We start from the raw sequence: 19,386 nt of genomic DNA on the forward strand, positions 1-19,386 counted from the left end.
ACTCATATTCATAAATCTTTTGTTACTCAAAATTAATTATGAATTGATGTTACGAGACATTTTAGAAAATTAGATCGCCTACTTTCCGACTTAAGATACCTAAAATATTTCACAAAATCTTGAAAAGATGCATAACATCTTGACAATAGTCAAATTTAGAGACATTGTGTATTAAATTCAGAGACACTATGTATTGCAAATATTTTCCCTGTTATTTTTATTTTTATTGTTATTTTTTTTTATATATATATCCACATTTAATTGATTGATTGATTTTCGTGGGAAGAAAAGTTGTACATTCATATTTATATACTTTCTGGCAGACTGCGATGGGCTGTCGCCTGAAGTCTTAATAAACAGCCAATAGCCAATAGCCAAAATCTTAAAAAGATGCATAAAATCCCCATCACGTAAAATTCGCCGTAATTCTCCGGATAATTTTCCCTCCCCTTTGTTCTCGGCGCCTTAACTAGTGCCTAATAAAAAAAATACCCCCATAATAACAAATCTCCGATGAAAAAACAATGAGCCCTGGACTTTATAAATCATTAAAACGTCCAATTAACCAAGCATCAAGTAATGACTGGCCGATTTCCACTCACCGCCCGAAAAAACTAAGATCATTCCTAACGATGTGCCCAAGTGCTGAATAAACCCCAGACAGTTCAATAAATCTCCACCGATTTTCAATCGCCGCAAATAGAATCGGAGAAAAAAAAATGGAATCGAGAACGATCGGCTGTGTGGCGGGGCGAGGAGGAGGTCAGGGCCGTCGGACAGTGACTCCTTGCGTGACTCTAACGCCTAACAGACAGAGTATATGCTTTCTACGCTACCGATTCTCCACGCGTGAACGATCGGACGACCGTGAGTAAAAGTTCAAGCGTATTTTCATGCACACTAGTGTTTAGATGTGTTGGTCCTGGCTTTCGCTGAGAATGAGAGTTCGTGAAAACTCTCGGGCGCATATTGCTTGCGATTCAGGAGGCATTTTTTGCTGTCTATGAGTGGCTATTGGCGCTGAGGAGTTGACTCACCTGTCGTATGTCATCGTAGACGTCCTTGAGATCGTCCTCGAGGAGTCGATAAGGGTCTACGTGCAGTTCGGGGAGGGAACCGGGCTGTTGTGTCTGCATTGAGCTCATCGATCGACATTTTCCCATTCTCTCTCCGCGGGCTGGGTGCTGCTGCTGAAACAAACAATTGGGATTTTTTTTACGTGATGTTTCGTGGTTTCTCATGATTTTGGCGACTCATCCGGAGGAATGATGCAATTTTCTCTGGCCATTCCCACAATGTTTGAGGTGGAAATGCAGAATCACATGTATTTATTTCAATTCAAAGTTGGTAATTATGTGAAATGATTTAAGCGTTCGAAGAAAATCATTTAAAGTAAAAGAGTGAAGAATTTATTTATTTAGGGTGAGGAATATTTGGTTATTCCTAAAAGGTAAAAAATAGCTATTTGATGTGAACAAAAAGGTTAAAAAATAAAAATTAAATTCAAGTCTGGAAGTTTTTTACGAACTATGCAAATAAACCTATTCATTTCATTCAAGTAAAGTTTATTTAATCAAGAAAAAAAGTTTTAAATTCAGAGATTGTTTTCTGTGTGCAAAAGGGCCCCTTGGAATTTCCCTCTACACCTTGTGTCTTCGACCATATTTGCATAATGAAATAATTAATAATTATCTGATAATTTCATTTTTTTATCATCGACAGAATTTTAAGAAAAATAGATCACAAATACCATCAGCTTAATAATTCCATATTCAAACAAATAATTAAACAAAAACAACCATTGCTTTGATTCTCTCAGTACAATTGTGTCATATTCAATAAATAGTTTTTTTTTAGAAATTGATTTATTCCGAAAAGAAATAGCTGATGTAAAAAAATCAAATCAAATGATATTCAAGTTGTAATGAAATTTTTTACTCCGAACTATTCGAATAAACCTATTTATTCCATTCAAATAAAAGTCATTCCATCGAGAAAAAAATCTTGACTTCAGAGACTTCTTTTCTGTACAAAAAGCCCTTTGACAGTTCTCCTTTGTCCCTTTGAACATATTTCTACAATAGAATAATTAAAAATTATTTGATAAGTTAATTTTTTTATAACTGACAAAATTCCATATTCAACAAATAAATTGCGCAAAAACTAAACATTGACTTTCATTTTTTCATCCCAATTATTTCATATTTGATGGTGAGTTTTGTCTTGTTTTTTGTTTTTTTCTCATCTTTTTACGATAACATCGATAATAATTGAGGTCCTCCCCTAGCAAGTACAAACGAAAACTCCACTCGTGCCTACGAATAATCAAGAAACGTGTCAAATCACCAGAGTAACGAGTATTCGTTCCACCATCTTACTCTATTCATTCAAATAACCGGTGGTTTTCCAACAAAAAAAAATTGTCAACTGCATTATTTCATCACGCACAGTGCGTGCATATTTATTCCGCACTTAAGATAAAATAGCGAATACGAATGAGTAGTGATGGCCAATTTTAAAAGGCGATAATTACACTTCAGCGATTGGCACTTGGGTTTCTACCCTTGGAATGCCTCTTGAGTCGAATATTCGATGGGCATTCCACGGGTTTTTTTACATGTGTAAATAGAAGGCTGTGTCAATGGTGGCACTGGTTTGATTCATTCAAGTAGGGGAGCCACACCCGATTGTTTATGGGGATAGTGAATAAATAAAAATGTTGAGAAAGAAGGAATAAAAATTCGCTGAGTGGATGAATCATTAATTGATCAATTAATCATCAATAATTATGACTGTTTCCGATCGGCATTAATTAAAATTTAATTCATCAATTAGGTTTTTTCAATTTTTTAATTGTTTTGAAAATCGGTTGTCCCACGATAACTAGAAAAAATGTTCTGAATTGATTGAATGACGGCTTAAAAAATTTGTTTGAATGTGCCTTTGACCGAGTTCGAAGATGAAGGCGATCGCAATAATCGTTATTTTGATTTATTCTAAATTTTCAAAAATTTTGTATTTTTTGAAAATCAGAATTCCGGGGATATCTTTGAATATCATGTTCAAATGAATTCAATCATAGCTCTAAATGTTTGTTTTAATGCCATCAAGTCCAAGTTAAAAGATGGTTATGATAGCTATATTGGTTGATTCACGTATGAAAAAATCGTATAGAAAGTTTCTATACGATTTGCGTATAGAATTTCTATAGGTTTTTCGTATATGATATTCGGATATTTCTATACAAAAATTCCCTATACGGATTATTTCTATACGAATTCGTGTAGAAATTCGTATAGAAATGAACCGTATAGGAAATTTTCGTATAGAAATATCCGAATATCATATACGAAAAACCTATAGAAATGCTATACACAGTCCGTATAGAAAGATTCTATACGATTTTTTCCTACGTGTTTGATTTTTATGATTGATGAAAATTTTGAATTTTCCGTGAATTTCCCTGAAAGTAAGTTTTCTGATGGCTTCTTCAAATGTGATGTTTCAAATTCACTCAAGTATGTATAAATAAAATGTTTCTATCAACATTTTATCGAAGGGCTGAGGGGAGAGATAGAACTGTAAAAAAGACAATCGGTTGTTTAGAAAAAAAGGATAATAAGAATAATGATACTGATAACATTAGCAATTAATAACAATCTTATTCAATTTAATGAAATGAAATAAATAACGAATTATCCATGATAGAAGGAAATGATGTGCAAAATAACCATTTAGTAGCAAAAAAATAACTACACTATATACAATACAAGAGTAATTGCCCACTTGTTTCAATTATTTAGAAGTTTACAGTTTAATAAAAATTAATTTACTAATTGTTCTGAAATCTCCGTTGAAAAAGTGAATTTTATTCATGAGTTATCAGTTTCTAGCGGATTAGACATCCGTGTCTGACCACGTCCTCGACTTATTCACTTGCTTGATCATCACTGCAACTTTTCATCTATTACAATCCACTCCAAGAGTCATTGTGATATACCGTCGACCGCATTTTATCATCCAACGGTCTCCCCTTTATATTTCTACATTTTTACTCAATTTATTGATCATTTTTTTTTCCTCACTTTCCAATGCATCATCGTGCGTTTTGTAATGGAGATTCCGAGAGAGTCAGAGGAGAGAAGGTGTGTGCGGTAAGTTGATTACCTGAGCGTTAATAAATCTTTCACGGATGATTTCTCAGTGGGAGGTCAAGAATCTTCGGCATTTTAGAGATGTAAACATTGGAAGCTCGATTTTATCAATTCTCGGAATTTCCTACTTTGAGGAATTTTTTTTTATTAAAACCAATTAATGAGATTCTCGTAATGGAGAAGTGATTGGAGTATTGGAGAGGGTTCGATCAAACTATTATGAAAGTATTTTAGAAAAAATGAGGTTCAGAGAAACTTATTTAGGGAATTTCGTTAGAGCAAACATTAACCTATGACCTGCACAGTGGGTCAATTGACTCGGCTCTAATTTTTTCCCAATGATTGTTGCTACTGCGAAATAATTATCTCCCAGTGATAGATCTTGAGCCGTCAAATACAATTTAATTTCTTTTAATGTCGTAATGAGAGACCAAAATATTCAATTTCATATGAACGCATGAAAAAATTCAATAGAAAACCTAGCGAATTCGCTAGAAAATGCCATTAAAATTCTATAGGAATTCTATGAGATTTCTATAGGATATCTATTGGAATTTTATTGAAAAATTCTATTTCTTTTTTGCGCTGATTCTATTGGATATTTAATAAGAAAAAGTCAATAGATTTCGAATTTCTGTTTGAATTTTTCTCTTTGATTTTTTCTATTAGAATTATTGGGCACTTATTTTCTAAATTGTTTCCACTGGATTTTGTTCTGTTTTGCATTGCAGAATCCGAGCGGAAAAAGCGCAGAAAATTGATGCTCAAGAATTCTTATAGAAAAAGAATCAGCGCAAAAAACAAATGAAATTTTTCAATAGAATTCCAATAGAAACCCTATAGAAACCCCATAGAATTCCTAAAGAATTCCAATAGAATTTTCTAGCGAATTCGCTAGGTTTTCTATTGAATTTTTTCATACGTAAAATTCTGTCGAAAAATGTGCTTTTAGAAAGAGGAGACATTTGACAAAAATTGTGGGTCCAATCGACCCATGTGTGCAAGTAACAGGAGATTAAAAAATAAATGTACAGGAATTAATTGAAAAAATTTTCTATTTTCCAATACCTCAATGTAAAAAATTAATTGTTTATGAATAATGCCTAATAAATATTCTCCAAAAACTACTTCCCCATTTCTTAGATATTTCTAGAATTTTTTCTAACGGTTCACAATGGAGAATCAAATTGCGCGGTTCGAATACTGAATTCTAAATATTCAGAAAACATCCGGAAAAGAAGGGACTTGGATAAGTTCATCAGAAAGTTTCTTCGTAGGAAATTTTACAAATCACAAAAAAAGTCTTCCGATAATTCCACTACTTTCAGAGATATTCGCAAAATAACTGTCTCCCTTCGCGTAGATTAAAGAAACGAGAACACCTTAGAAAAACCCCGTAAACTCCACACATCAGTCGTGTGAGTCAATTATCCACCTGTGACCTTGCAATTCCTGAAGAACCCCGGCTCGCACTGAGTTACCATATACCTAGAGAACTAAAACCATCACGTAACGACCGTGTAATTGCCAGATGATTGCCTGTGAGAGGCAGCGAAATAAATAAAATAAAATCGAAGAGAGAATTCGACATTCCTTGATGAAAAAAAATCCTAAATTGTACTTTAAATTTGGAATTCATTAGATTTTTTGTCAATCAAATGTCTTATTTTCTGTTTTATTCGACCCACGAAGGGGATACAAACATTGTTATTCAAAATAACAATATTTATTTTATTTAATGAAATTTATTTGTGAGTTAATTAATGTGTGCCCATCAAGTCAAATAGTTTTTGCATTAAAATCTTTGGTAGTTGAGACTTAAAAACTATTGAATAAATTGATTCAACTAGACTTGCTTTGAGCAATCCCTTTCCTGTCCTAAGCACATTAGCCTCGTCTTTGGGACAAATCCAAAATTTCTTAACAAAAGTTTTTTTTTTCTCACTGTGAGATATTTTCTTCTTGCTACTTCAATTTTCGAGCCTTGAGTTTCTCGATACAAGCGAAAACATATTTATCAAAAAACTTTTTCGCTCATTCGGAGTCCACTAAAAATTACGGACTCCGAACAAAATTCGCTGTTTACACTCACGTACATAGGTAATATAGCCACCCCCATTACACCGTAAATACCCTCCGCGCGAAATTAAAAGTGTCGTTAAATTCAGTGACTACAGCATAATAAAGTAAAATGAGCAGGGAGGACGTCAGTGCATTGAGCAATGACCGTGTCAGATGTGTGCTCATGCGTGGCGTGTAATTTTCATCGAGCAAAATCAAACCAGTTTGAGCTAAGCTGAGAATATACATATGCATCTGGCGATCATAATCGTAGAGGTTAGTTACGAGAGGGAAAAATAGACTATTAAATGCCGCGAAAGCAAGTTCAACAGCGAACGACAGGTACTTTTACTTTGGATTTAGTATACGTGCTGAGGTATTTTACTGTGTCTCGCTCAAGGACATTGAGCGTCGAAAGGGGGTTAAACTGCGAGTGTAGGACAAGTGCATGTAACACAATCATTTTTTATTGAGAGCAGCCGATAGTTTTCAACAAAGTCACGTTTGTTACGTTTTAACAACAATTTTAACGATGATGAAAGGAATTGTGAATGTTCCGTTGATCACATGTGAGTCAATGTCTCTTTTTTAAATTGCGTCAATTGTTCCTTTTCGTTTTTTGTATTCCCAGTGAATTTAATGGTGAACAGCCTCTGCAACAAGCAGATATTGAAATATTAATGAATCATTTTGATGACGATTGACAGTTTTTTTTGGATTTACGAATCCCGAATGTTTTCCACTACTTGTTTAGTGATGAATAGCATCTGTAACGAGTCTATTTTGAAATCTCGGTGAATGTTGAAATATTTCGATGAGGATTGATGATATTTTTCGAAATTTATTGAGTTATAAAATCTATTGTTTGGTAACAGAAGGAATTGCCAACGTTTTATTGACCAGTTATGAGTTAATGCTTTGTTTTTTTAAGAAACAAATTGCGTCAATTGTTTCTTTTATGTCCATTCGCTGCAATTTTAGTAATAAAGAACGTCGGTGAGAAGTAGATTTTTAATTTTCATCTGGTTATAAAATGAACTGTACTTTGATAATAAAAAGAATTATAAATATTCTATTGACCACTTACAAGTTATATACTTTGTTTTATTTTTTAGAAAATAAATGACGTCGATTGATTCTTTTATGTCTGTTTCCTACGATTGAAGTAATGAAGAACGTCGGCTAGTAGTCGATGTTTAATTTCCATCCGGTTATAAAATCAGCCGTCCTTTGACAATAAAAAGAATTACAAAAGTTCTATTGACCACTTATGAGTCAATGTTTTGTTTTTTTTAATGAATTACACTAATTGTTCGTTTTCATTCTATTTATGGCGATTTTATTGCTATAAAAAAAATTTGTTGGAATCTTGTTGGATGTTGAATCATTCTGATGAAAATTGAAAAGATTTTCTTATCATCCAGTTATCAAATCAATTATTATTTGATAATAAAAGGAATTACGAACGTTCGATTGACCTTTTATGAGTCCATACGTTTTGTTCCTTTCCTTCTAGCAGTTTTAGTAATGGACAGCGTCCGTAGCATGTCGATTTGGAAATTATGTTCAATGTCAAGTCATCTTGATGAAGATTGAAAAGATTTTCTGAACAAATGACATTGTTGCTTCTTTTCCTCTTTTTTTTCGCAATTCGGTGATGAATAGCGTCAGCATTCAGTCGATTTTGAAATCCTGTTGAGAGTTAGCTCATTTCAATGAAGATTGAAGAGAATTTATGAGATCCATTCAGTTATAAAATCAATTCTTGAGATTTTTTTCTGAAGTCATTCGTTACCAAGGCAAGTGAATGCACAGTTCGATTTATCATTGCTTCGTTATTGAAGTAATTTTGTAATACCAATGAGTGTCTATCAAATTTCCAGAACGGTAAATGGAAACTCTATAATATTTTTCGCGTCTTATGACGCTTTCGGAGTTTGGTGAGTCATACAAAACATTTGAAGGGGGAACATGACATGACCTAATTGGAGGATTGAAAATTTTTATGATACAAATTGAAGTCTTTATCTGCATATTGGGAGGAAAAATCACTTCTGCCAAGAAAGAAGATTCACACGAGGATTTTCTTGATGGGTTGACGAGAATAGGATGTATTTGGTCGAAAAATCATACGTTTAATAACTTTTCGCGCAAAATGACTTCGTCCAATTTGTCCACATAAAATTTTAATGCACACGATAAGTCAATAAAAAAAACCAGTGATTAATAGAGAATAAAAATAAATTGGTATAAAAAAAAGAATAGACACTTTGTACTCTAGATTGCTATGAACAGTAACCAAGATGTAAACAAGAAAGATAATAGACAGAAAGAACTGCAGAAAAAAACAGATAAGAAGGAAGCAAAATATTAAAATGTCAAATATGAATCGGTTTATGAATAAATTATACGATTTTATTAATCTGAATCCATTTTATAATTAGATGAACCTTCAATCAACTAGAAATGGACCAAAAAGTGATCAGCCGAAAAGAAAACAGGCTAAAAGCATCGTTGGACGAATGGACATTAAACGAAAAGTAATTGGACGATAGAACTTAGAAACCGTTGAAGAGAAAGACCACAAAATCAGCTGACTAGTCTCGACATATGATATCGTGACCCCATCTGAACTTCAGATTTAATCTATGTATTGGACCATAAGTCTAGCCACTCAGAAATGAGTAAATGACTGCTATTGATTCATAATTGTGAAGCATTAGGTCATTCTTATAGAACAATGCCTATGTTGAAATTGAGATAAGACGGGGAAAAATGTACATTACATCAGATTACAACAGATTAGATCAAAGTAGTCAATTATAAAATGACAGATGACAGGTTGAAATATACCTCTAATTTACCACAAGGAAATTTGACACCATATGACTGATGTTTTTGTTCCGACCTAACGGATTTCGGAACCTGAGGTAATTTCACTCCTTTGACGGAGAATTAATTTGGTCGTAAACAATAGAGGAAGTTTCCACCAAAACTTGACAACCTCTGCATAAAAGCTTTTTTTGGTGAGAAATTGGTATATTTTTTCTGCAAATCCATTAGATCTACAGAAGTCAATTGCAGTTACGAAATCAGGTCGCGTGAAATTTTAAGTAATAGAATCAGAAGTTTTCAAAGTCATTCGGATCAACGCTGCAATTGTATTGAATTAACTTCATTGGGAAGTCACGATGTCAGTCAATCATATAGCGAGTAGCCCCTCGGCGGAACCTTTGTAGTGGCCTAAATAGAGTGACATCAGATGTAAATTCTTTCATAAATTCTTAGCCTTTCCCATTGATTGCCCACAGCTGAAAGATTTCTTCAGTTGCGGTAATCAACATGACTCAAAAACTTGTTAACACTGTTTCGCTAAATGCCTGGCTAGGAGAGTTCATTCAATCGTCTAATCTCTATGGTCAGGGTTATGGTAGCATGTAATATGTGGCACTAAGCAAACAGGTAGAGATTCAAAATTGAACAGATGAAATTCAGAATTGTGAAAAGTTCATGGCCGTCATGAGGTAAGTTTGAATTGAAGGTGATCAACAAGGTGATTCCATTTCATTTCATTTTCATAATTAATAGTAATGGACCCGACATCACCAGGCCAATCAATCAAATATATCCTCGAGAAGTCGTCAGAATGAATCAGATTATTGTATAATGCGATAATATACTCCTCACAGGTTCAATTTACAATCTGTCGTGATAGTAGACTTTAACTATTTTTTGTATTTATTCCTATTTTGCCTTATTGCTATGGACCAAATTCATTGATGAGGTGTCACGTAATATCTGCCCGCCTCATCAAATAACATGGAAGTTGAAAACAAAATCTAGACTGTTGGAAAAAGAAAGAAATTTGATGGACATTTTAAGTTGTGCTGAAAACTGGACTTCGTTCCAAATTTTTTAAGTAGAAAAAATGCAGATTCCACAATTTGGGAGAATTTTCAGTGCAACATGAATATTTAATATCAAATTGCATTGAATTTTTAATTGATGTAGAAATTTATCTGAATTTTCCTGATTTACAATTTACAATTTACATTGATTTTTTCATCAAATTATAAATTTTCAATTAAACTGGATTCCGGAGGGAAATAGTATATTTCGATACGAGTGCGTAAAATTATTTTTTGATCCGTGAGAGGTGGCGCTAAAGGCGAGTGCTACCCTCTCAAGGGTCAAAAAACAATTGTCCCACGAGTGTCAACGCCCAATTTTTCATTACAATGTGTGGAAAGTGGGATTTGTCGCACGCGGATCGTGCGGAAAATTTCACTTTATGCACAAGTGATGAAAAAATCATGAAACTTCAAATTTTACTCAAAATTCAGGCGAATATTAAATTTTTGAACAGAAGGAAAATGAGAACTCCCCGAGGTATACTTGAATTTTCGATCAAAATATGAGTATTCAGCAATAGAGTATTCATTCATCTCACGGAAAAAATTCAGGGTTGTCCTGAGGTTAGTTTACATCGAAATATTTCGAAAGTGATCAACTATTCCATTTCATTTAATTTCCATAATCGTGGATCCCACAGCACTAGGTCAATGACAGAATCAAATATATTCACGAGAAGTTGTCAGAGTGAATTAGATCATTTTATAATACGATAATACACTGATGACAGATGCAATTTACAATCTATCATGATTGATAGTAGACTTTAATAATTCTTTTGATTTATTCCTATTTTGACTGATTGCCCTGAACCAAATTCATTGATGAGGTGTCACGTAATAACACGTCTCATCAAATGAACGGACAGCTGAAAACAAAATCTGGACTGTTGAATGAATATTTAGTAACTAATTAGGCTGGATTGTCAATAAATAGAGACTTCACGAAAATATTTACTGGAAGTTTCCTGTTTTCTATTACCTCAACCATTGATGTTCTCATCGAATTGGCAATTTTCAATTATAAAATTTTGACACTTAATAAAAATTCTCAACAAAGATACAAAAAAAATGAAAAAACCAGTGACGACATTTCGTCAAATGCCTGTGAAGAGAAATGTGACTACCGTACATTGTATATATATAATTGGCCTAGGCTGTTGGATTTTCTAAAAAAAAAAATATCAATTAACAAATAAAGAATCAAATGCATAGGAAATTCCAGCCGGAAAATATTACCAGTATCTGACTCAACGAGACTGAATCATCAAAAGTGAAAACGTAATATTTGATAAATGAGTTAAGTCCTAGTTAGATTTTTGGCTGAGTGGGCACATGAGTATTTCATCCGCCTCCTCTGGTTTCACTTGAAACCCAGCGTCAGTGGGTCAAATATTGGGTATAAAATTAACGAGGATTGGTAATGACGCTGAGGAGAACTTCTTACTTATTTTTTTTTCTCCTCTTATTTTAAAGTGCGACGAGTTGGACGGAGAAGGCGAAAGAATGTGAAAGTGGTCCACCCGCGGGGCACAGGTGTCGAGTGTGTGCTTCATGTTTCACTTTTTATCGCAAATAACATAAATATTCAATGCGATTCTATTTATTCGCATTTCCCCATGATAATTTATTACTGCTCTCTGCAATTTTGATTTTTTTCACTCAAGCACAAAATTATAGCCCCAATTCAATTAGGAATTTATACAATAGATGGTGATTTCCATTATAATGAATTCGGTTTATGTTGGGGAGAATGAATAAAAGGCGAGGAAGACGTGTGAGACTGAAATTTTGATTTTAGAGCCCAAAGAAGTTCAAGGTCGAAAGGAGGCATGTGTCCTTTCCTCTTACGTGTGGAGGGATATCGATGGAATTCGCAAGAGCTGAAATTCCGTGGTGTCTGCACATAATCAACGACACCGACTTGCGAAATTTATTGCGAGGAGTTATCCCAAACCGCTCGAGACTGATTACAAGATTTTTTATCTATTCAAATATGAGGAAACGCGTCGTCAAACTGTCTGGTGTAAATTCACTGGAATGTGTAGACTAAGAGAAATGTACTTTTGTCGGATGAACTTCCTTGACACAACTATAAAAATGGAGACTTTTTCCGGAATTGTATGGAATAATTGGACTAATATTTGCCATTTCCATTGATTTTTCCATAAAATTTTGAAATTTCAATGACGAAATTCCCGTAAATTTCACCGGCACAATAACGTGATGAAAAAGTCGAAGAAGTGTGCCGGAAGTTCCAGTCAAAAATGTGTTACAGCGCATAAAACGGAAAATTCAACGCATGACAAAATCATACATAATGTAAATTTTATGAAGAAAAAAGCGGTAAAAATCGTCCATTCACTCAATTACAAACCCATCAAGACTAAGTTCGTTGTAGATAAGTACCACAGATACACTGGATTTGAATATCTGCGTCGGATCAACCGGGGCGCGAAACGGAGAAAGTAAAACTCGTGCACCTGAGTTGAGATTCAAACTTGACACCTCGAACTCGTATTTTTCAATTCCTCATTTAAATTCCAATGGGATATTACGAAAAACTAGCGCATTCATTCAATGATTTCTCCCCAGCTAATTTCATCAGCAGCCATAAAAAAAAAATCAAATAAAAATCATTCAATCATTATTTTGCAAACTTTTGGTTTAAATAGTTCAAAAAAATTATCGGCGTCAATTTTTTTCAGACAATAACTCGTGTTCAGAGAACATGAATTAATATTCACATTCACTCGTATCTCCTGTTGTATCACGTAAAGTTAATGCAAAATGAATTATGCAAATGGATTCATCTTGCAATAAAAAAAAATGATTGCAAAAATAATTTAGGGGATTCCCTAGAATTTCGATTTTAGTTTCTTGTTGTTTCAACATTCTTATTTAAATTCCTGTTATCTCGCCGCTCTGAAATAAACATCGTGAGACACAAGCAAGTCTATTCGAGTAGACTCGGAGCAATCGGTCGTTGTATCCCGAGCGGTCGACCTTTACGTAAGTTGCATAACACCCCAGACGGAATCGAGGGAATCGAGACGAGAAAGATGACAACAGCAATCTCGCCATCGATGTCTGATTTTTTAACGGACAATCAACGCGTATCACCTTTGATTTCTTGTGTAATTTCGTGTAAGGCTCTCCGTCGACTCCACTCACTCACTTGGGCGATATGTGTTCTACCGTTTTTTCAATTTTCAATCATGAAATTTTTAAATGAGATTGCGTGGTGAATTTTGGGTGACAACGACACGTACTCGCGTGGTGGAATGCTCATTTCGGGAATTTCTTTATGTTTGATCGATGATGTTTCAAATTTTTGAGCAGTAGGATGATGAGAATTCCTCAATTTACCTCAAGTTTCAGGGAAAATATTAATATTCAGTGACGCATGACCTAAATTTTTCAATTAATGCAAATTTACATGAGTATAGATGGAGAAAATTATTTGGTGAATTTCAACAACTAGTAGGTGAACTTTAACAACTAACTTATTAAAATTGAGAAAAGATTTTGTAATTTCATTCGACAATCATCTGTTAAATTTTCGATCAATGTTCGTCAATTTTTTTGATGGATCAAATTCAACAACAATGTGTAGATTATGGCGATATCTTCTAGCCGATACATTGATTGATTATCAAGATACCAATGATTGTGGGATCGTTTCGTTATTAAGAATTCGAAATTAATATATTAGTTGTTAAGTTTCACCAACAGTTTGTTGAAATTCATTTTTCATTTTTATCTTTAGAATCGTCTAAGCACCCCAGTTTTCGTCCGCTTCGCAATACCCATCGGTTCTTATTTTAAGAAGCCAAAATAATGGACTCCAGGATGAAAGTGCTTTAATTTAAGTACAATTGGTACTGGATTTCAGTAAAAATAGCCGAGAACTACAACTTTTTCTCTGATTCTTGGCGGAATTCCACTGGAATCTAGTACTTTACGTCTCTACAAACCAGAATGTTTTTTCCGTTCTGCTAATTCGATTTCGTTCTTCAATCAGATTTTTACAGGTTAAACACTGAAACTCCAAGCGATTCGACTTTTTCAGCATTTTTTATCCTCCATTGTGATTTTCCAGATTTTTATTGACTCTCATTTCATTGCAAAAAGAAAAATTCGAAAAGGGACGGCGCGACGCTAGCTCAGTCAGTTCAGGGGGATAATAACCTCAACTCTGCACGGAATGAATTTTCATCGTTGATGTGCAAACCGACAGATTTGTTTACATCTCTCCGCTCACCTCTGATTTCTTGCATTCACAGTGATAAGGATCGAATGGAGGAGTAGAAAAATAACCGTTCGCTCTCGCTATTTACTGGAACGCCTTGGCACAGCGGAATGCGCAGGGGGAGAGGGGGGAATTTCTCCGGTGGGTTTTCACGAGTAGAAAGGTATAGGCTGAACCGTCGCAGTTTCTTCGGAGTGTTATAGTTGGTAATAGGCATTCTCAGTGAGCAAAGCCATTCCTGATTGAGGAATTTTCTCGACAATAAGGATCTGAAGGGATCTTAGCCGAAATTAACAGGGGGGGGGAGGCATTCACTCCATTGCTCAATCGATCGCTGCGTTTTCGGTTCATTGGGTTCATTGGGTTAGTCTCTTAAGTCCAACTATTTTTTTTATTCAAGAGGGAATTACGGAGATGCGTTTCAACAATCTTCCGATAAAATTTTTTCAACATCTTTGTTTGCTTTGCAATTTGGAGGTAGAAAGAAGGAATCGATGAGGAAATTCTCTTGTTTATGATTGGTTTTAGAGGGATCGAGGATTTTTCTTGCGCTAATTTCAGCAGTCGCAAAAAGGTCTAGAAACTTTTTCTTTCGAAATCAGTCATTCGAAAAGTCATTGCATAACTCTATTTAATATTTGAATTTATGTGACAATTGTTTTGCAAATCTCTGGATTTGTTAGGAAAACAGATGACACTGTCAGGAAAGAATTGAAATTTCATTGATTAGGAATTTTCAGGAGAGTGACATTGAATGCGACTTAGGGGGAGAAAAACCATAAAATTTGAGATTTCCTTGAAAATTCAAGGAAATTCCAAGTTTTTGAGCTGCAGAAAAGTGAGATTTTTCAATTTACTTGATTCTTTTTATTAAAACAAATATTCAGTACTAAATAATGCTAAATATGTAATTAACTGTAAATTGGCGTTCAATAAAAGTTCATTCAAGGTCATATGTAGCATAATCATTCCATAATTCAGCATAATTATGATATTTGGATTGACCTGGAGAAAAACGTTTAAAAAATAATTTCTCCCAAAAAATGGTTCTTTGGCAAACATAATTTGTTTTTTCATTGTGGCGCTTTAATAAATAAATAACAAATCACAAGTATAATTACTATGTTTTAAAAGACTTTATCTCAATTAAAATAAAAAACCAGATTTTCTGAAGAACTACCCTAAAACTTTTTTTTCCAAATATATTCCCAAATAATCTCATCCCTAAAATGGGACGATTCCCTCACATCATCCATGAACGCAAATAATCAGTCGTTAGAAACAAAACGGCAAGTTCAGTCAACCAAAAAAAAAGCGTCAGCGGCTGGTTAATGCGACCGCAGCTAAAAATTGCCGAAAAATTTTCAAGTGGACTGCGATAATGAATCGATACGATTGGCCGAGGAGTGCTCATCGCGGCCACTCTCGTCTCTTTCGGAAAGGGAAAACATATACTTTCTCTGAGTGTCCGGCCGCCGCGCACCGTCGACCCACATACCGACTCGTCCAAGTAACCCTCTCCCCCCTCCACAGCACCCTAGTCTTGCCTCCTTGTCGTTTACCACAGCGCAAAGGAGATGCTACCAACACTTCAAGAGCTATAACCAAAGTCAACTCTGAATCAAGGTCACTCTCACGATCTCTCCACCTCCTCTCTGCTTTACAACTTTTACGCCAATTTTGTTGTTACAAATATTTTTATAATTTTTGGTCGATTCGTCGGACATGATTCAGTAGCGAATCGGTAAAACCGTTCAAGTCGACTCAACTCTCAGCTGAGTTTTTGAGGAATATCTCCGAATCTAAGGGAGACAGCCAAATTTTTGTAATTACCTTTTTCGTAGCTCTAAATTCGCTCTCCAAAAGAGGTCATAACAAAAATTTTGCAATCTACCTTAGATTCCGAGATATTCATTAAAAACGTGTTACCGCTTCGCTGCTAATTTTTTTTCGGCTAAATTTTTCATTGAGGTTAAACATTTTTGGCTGAAATTCTCCGCGCATTTTTTGGAAGTCCATCTTTATTCAGTTCCATTGGAATTGCGGGAAATTTTGTCATTACAACATTAGCAGTTTTAGTAAAAAAAATCAATAGAAAACCTGCGTTTCAGTAAATATAATAGAAATCTGGAAAATCCAAGTTGTGTTTTATATATTTTTTCGTTATTGTTTTAGAGTGATGTAACCCATATAGTGAGTCATTTACACTGCCATTCGCATTGGGTATGCTATATTACATTCTCTTGTTTACCTTAATTGATTTATATCTGCAGTTGACAATCTTTCAGGTATTAACTTATCTCCTTAATGCATTTATGGTCAGTGTTTTTTGTAACAAAGGGTATAGAACAATTATATTTTCTCAGAGTGTCTAATGTTATGTTGAATAATATTCTATTATTCAAACTTCAAAGGTCTAGATGAAGTCTTCGTTTCGAGGAAGATTTATAGAATAATTGAAAAATTGCAAATCCGTTTCTGGTTGCATGCCAGAAAAGATATGGTTTCTAAAATTTTTGAATATTCTCTTCATTTATTCATAAAAAGACAATGTTCAATCAAATAATTTTTGAATCCATGAATTTTTTCAAATTTTTCTGAAACATCTTTTTATATTTGAAATTGTAAAAGACAGTTGGAGGTCCTCAAATGAATCCATTTCTCTTCCCATTGTTTTTTGTCGACTAACAATTTTTTGTTTCAATATTGCACGCTCAATTATAAGCGCATTTAAACTAATTAAAATAGTAGTAGATAATCCCTATTCTTTTTTGCTGATTAACAAAATTTTTCCGTTGAATTTTACCGTTCTAATTTCTAATTGAATTCTCAATTAGACATAATTGGCATCATAAATGGGTTTTCTAACAAAAAATGCAGATAAAATTCCGGCAAAGAAATCTGCTGGAGAAATTGAAGTAGATTTGAATGATTACCAGATAATTAAGATCATAAGTACTTCTAAAATTGTCACAGGACCGGTTATTTCATGGAAAAAGGGTCGACAGGAATTTACGGACTTCACCCTCAGCTTTCTAAGACGATCGATACCCCCGACATCAGATATCCCGATTGAAACAATCATTCCAGTCTCTGGATTCGATTCTCAACCCATTGATGACCACCATCACTCATATATTTCCCACACACAAAGATCACATTTTTCCGAGAATTCATGAATGAATAATAAGTGTGTCAGAGAATTTACGTCAGGCATCGGAGATCACTCGCGTTAGAAAGTCGATATTGTCCGAAAATGTGGAGAAACAAGCAGTTAAAACTCTGTAAGTACGTTAAATCATTTTGAAGATAATACGAACGACAAACAGAAACAGAGTATTTGAAGGAATGCTGCTAGCATATCTTTTTTACTACATTGTAATGAACCTTCGAGTGAATTGGACACGAATCCGAAGAAAGTCGGGCGTTACTTCAAAGGGAAACAGTCTTCAAAATGACCGTGGCCCCTAAATTACTGTTTTTCGATGCTAACATTCTGAACAGAAGTGAGAAATGCTTGGGTTTGAGTAACAGTCGAATTAGTACCTGCTTCCTGATGTACCTGGTGGAAAAATAGTTCGAGAAATGAAAACGATACTGTCAGGGTCCCAGTTAATGCCACTAGAAGCTCTCCGTGTCCTTAATAAGGGTAAAATAATTATATTTTTTGATCACTTGCTCGAGTCGAGGATTTGGTTCTGACTGGACGTACACAGGTCTTTCAAGATCTCTCCAGACCTAGATTGATCTGGTAAGTCCTGATAAATTCTGCGACGTACTTTTTCGGAGACCTTTCGAATCCTCAGTCCTTTTCGGCCCTGAGAAGTCCCCCTCTATGCTACCGAGACCTCAGGATTTCACAAGGGGGTGCAGGGGAAGGCATGTATGTGGAGGGTTGAAATTTGTAGCCAACGAGGAGAGAGGATTGCAGAATATATTCTAGCCACCCTCATCTCCCCGTTTGCAGGCGGTATTTAAATAAAAAATAGTGAACGTTGATTCTGTATTTGTTCACCCCCTGATGCCAACGAAACCCTCGGAGGTGACAGAAAAGACGAAAAAAAAATGTTCATTTTCACGTGGGTCAAGGGTCAGGGTGAAAGTCGATTTTCGCCAAAATCTAATTTTTTAGCCGGGGAAACGTTGATTCCAACTATTTAAGCGACGGGCTATGCAGAACTCTCAAAAGTATGTGGAAAAAGTGAAAACTGAAAAAAAATTTTTTTCACCCGGAGCCGAAGGGTCAGAATTTCGGTTTTTCCAGGGGGAAAGTCGACTTTCACCAAAATCGAATTTTTAAGCCGGGTGAACGTTAATTCCAACTATTTAAGCGACGGGCTATGCAGAACTCTCAAAAGTATGTGGAAAAAGTGAAAACTGAAAAAGTTTTTTTTTCCGATTTTTAAAGGGTCAGATTTTCCGTTTTTCCAGGGGGAAGTCGACTTTCGCCAAAATCGATTTTTTTAGCCAGGTGAACGTTGATTCTAACTATCTAAACGGCGAGCTATTCAGAACTCTCAAAAGTATGTGGAAAAAGTGAAAACTGAAAAAGTTTTTTTTTTCTGATTTTGAAAGGGTCAGATTTTCCGTTTTTCCAGGGGAAAGTCGACTTTTGCCAAAATCGAATTTTTTAGACGGGTGAACGTTGATTCCAACTATTTAATCGACCGACTATTCAGATCTCTTAAAAGTATGTGGAAAAAGTGAAAACTGAAAAAGTTTTTTTTTCAGATTTTCAAAGGGTCAGATTTTCCGTTTTCCAGGGGGAAAGCCGACTTTCGCCAAAATCGAATTTTTTTGCCGGGTGAACGTTGATTCCAACTATTTAAGCGACGGGCTATTCAGAACTCTCAAAAGTATGTGGAAAAAGTGAAAAAAAATTTATTGAGGAGAAAGTCAAAATATATTGAAGTCAAAGTCAAAGTATATTTTTTAATATCACCGACTGATTTTTTTTCGTAATCTTCGTCTAGTCTTTCATTCTCTTCTCTTGCGAAGAATACAATGT

General features: G+C 34.7%; 1 protein-coding gene across 2 annotated transcripts in view; it reads right to left on the reverse strand.

The window, feature by feature from the left end:
- The window catches only part of LOC107046657 (decaprenyl-diphosphate synthase subunit 1), a 57,825-nt gene that overhangs the window by 27,403 nt on the left and 11,036 nt on the right, over positions 1–19,386 (reverse strand). The window contains exon 2 of one of the 2 annotated variants that reach the window (XM_015269318.2): positions 1,038–1,187. In XM_015269318.2, coding sequence (XP_015124804.1) covers positions 1,038–1,187 — 150 coding nt within the window. Of the gene's footprint in view, positions 1–1,037; positions 1,191–19,386 lie in introns of both variants that reach the window. The other variant, XM_015269317.2, reaches the window with a different exon arrangement.

The sequence above is a fragment of the Diachasma alloeum genome, unplaced genomic scaffold, assembly GCF_001412515.2.
Source record: "Diachasma alloeum isolate Michigan unplaced genomic scaffold, Dall2.0 Dall_scaffold_01668, whole genome shotgun sequence".
Taxonomy (NCBI): domain Eukaryota; kingdom Metazoa; phylum Arthropoda; class Insecta; order Hymenoptera; family Braconidae; genus Diachasma; species Diachasma alloeum.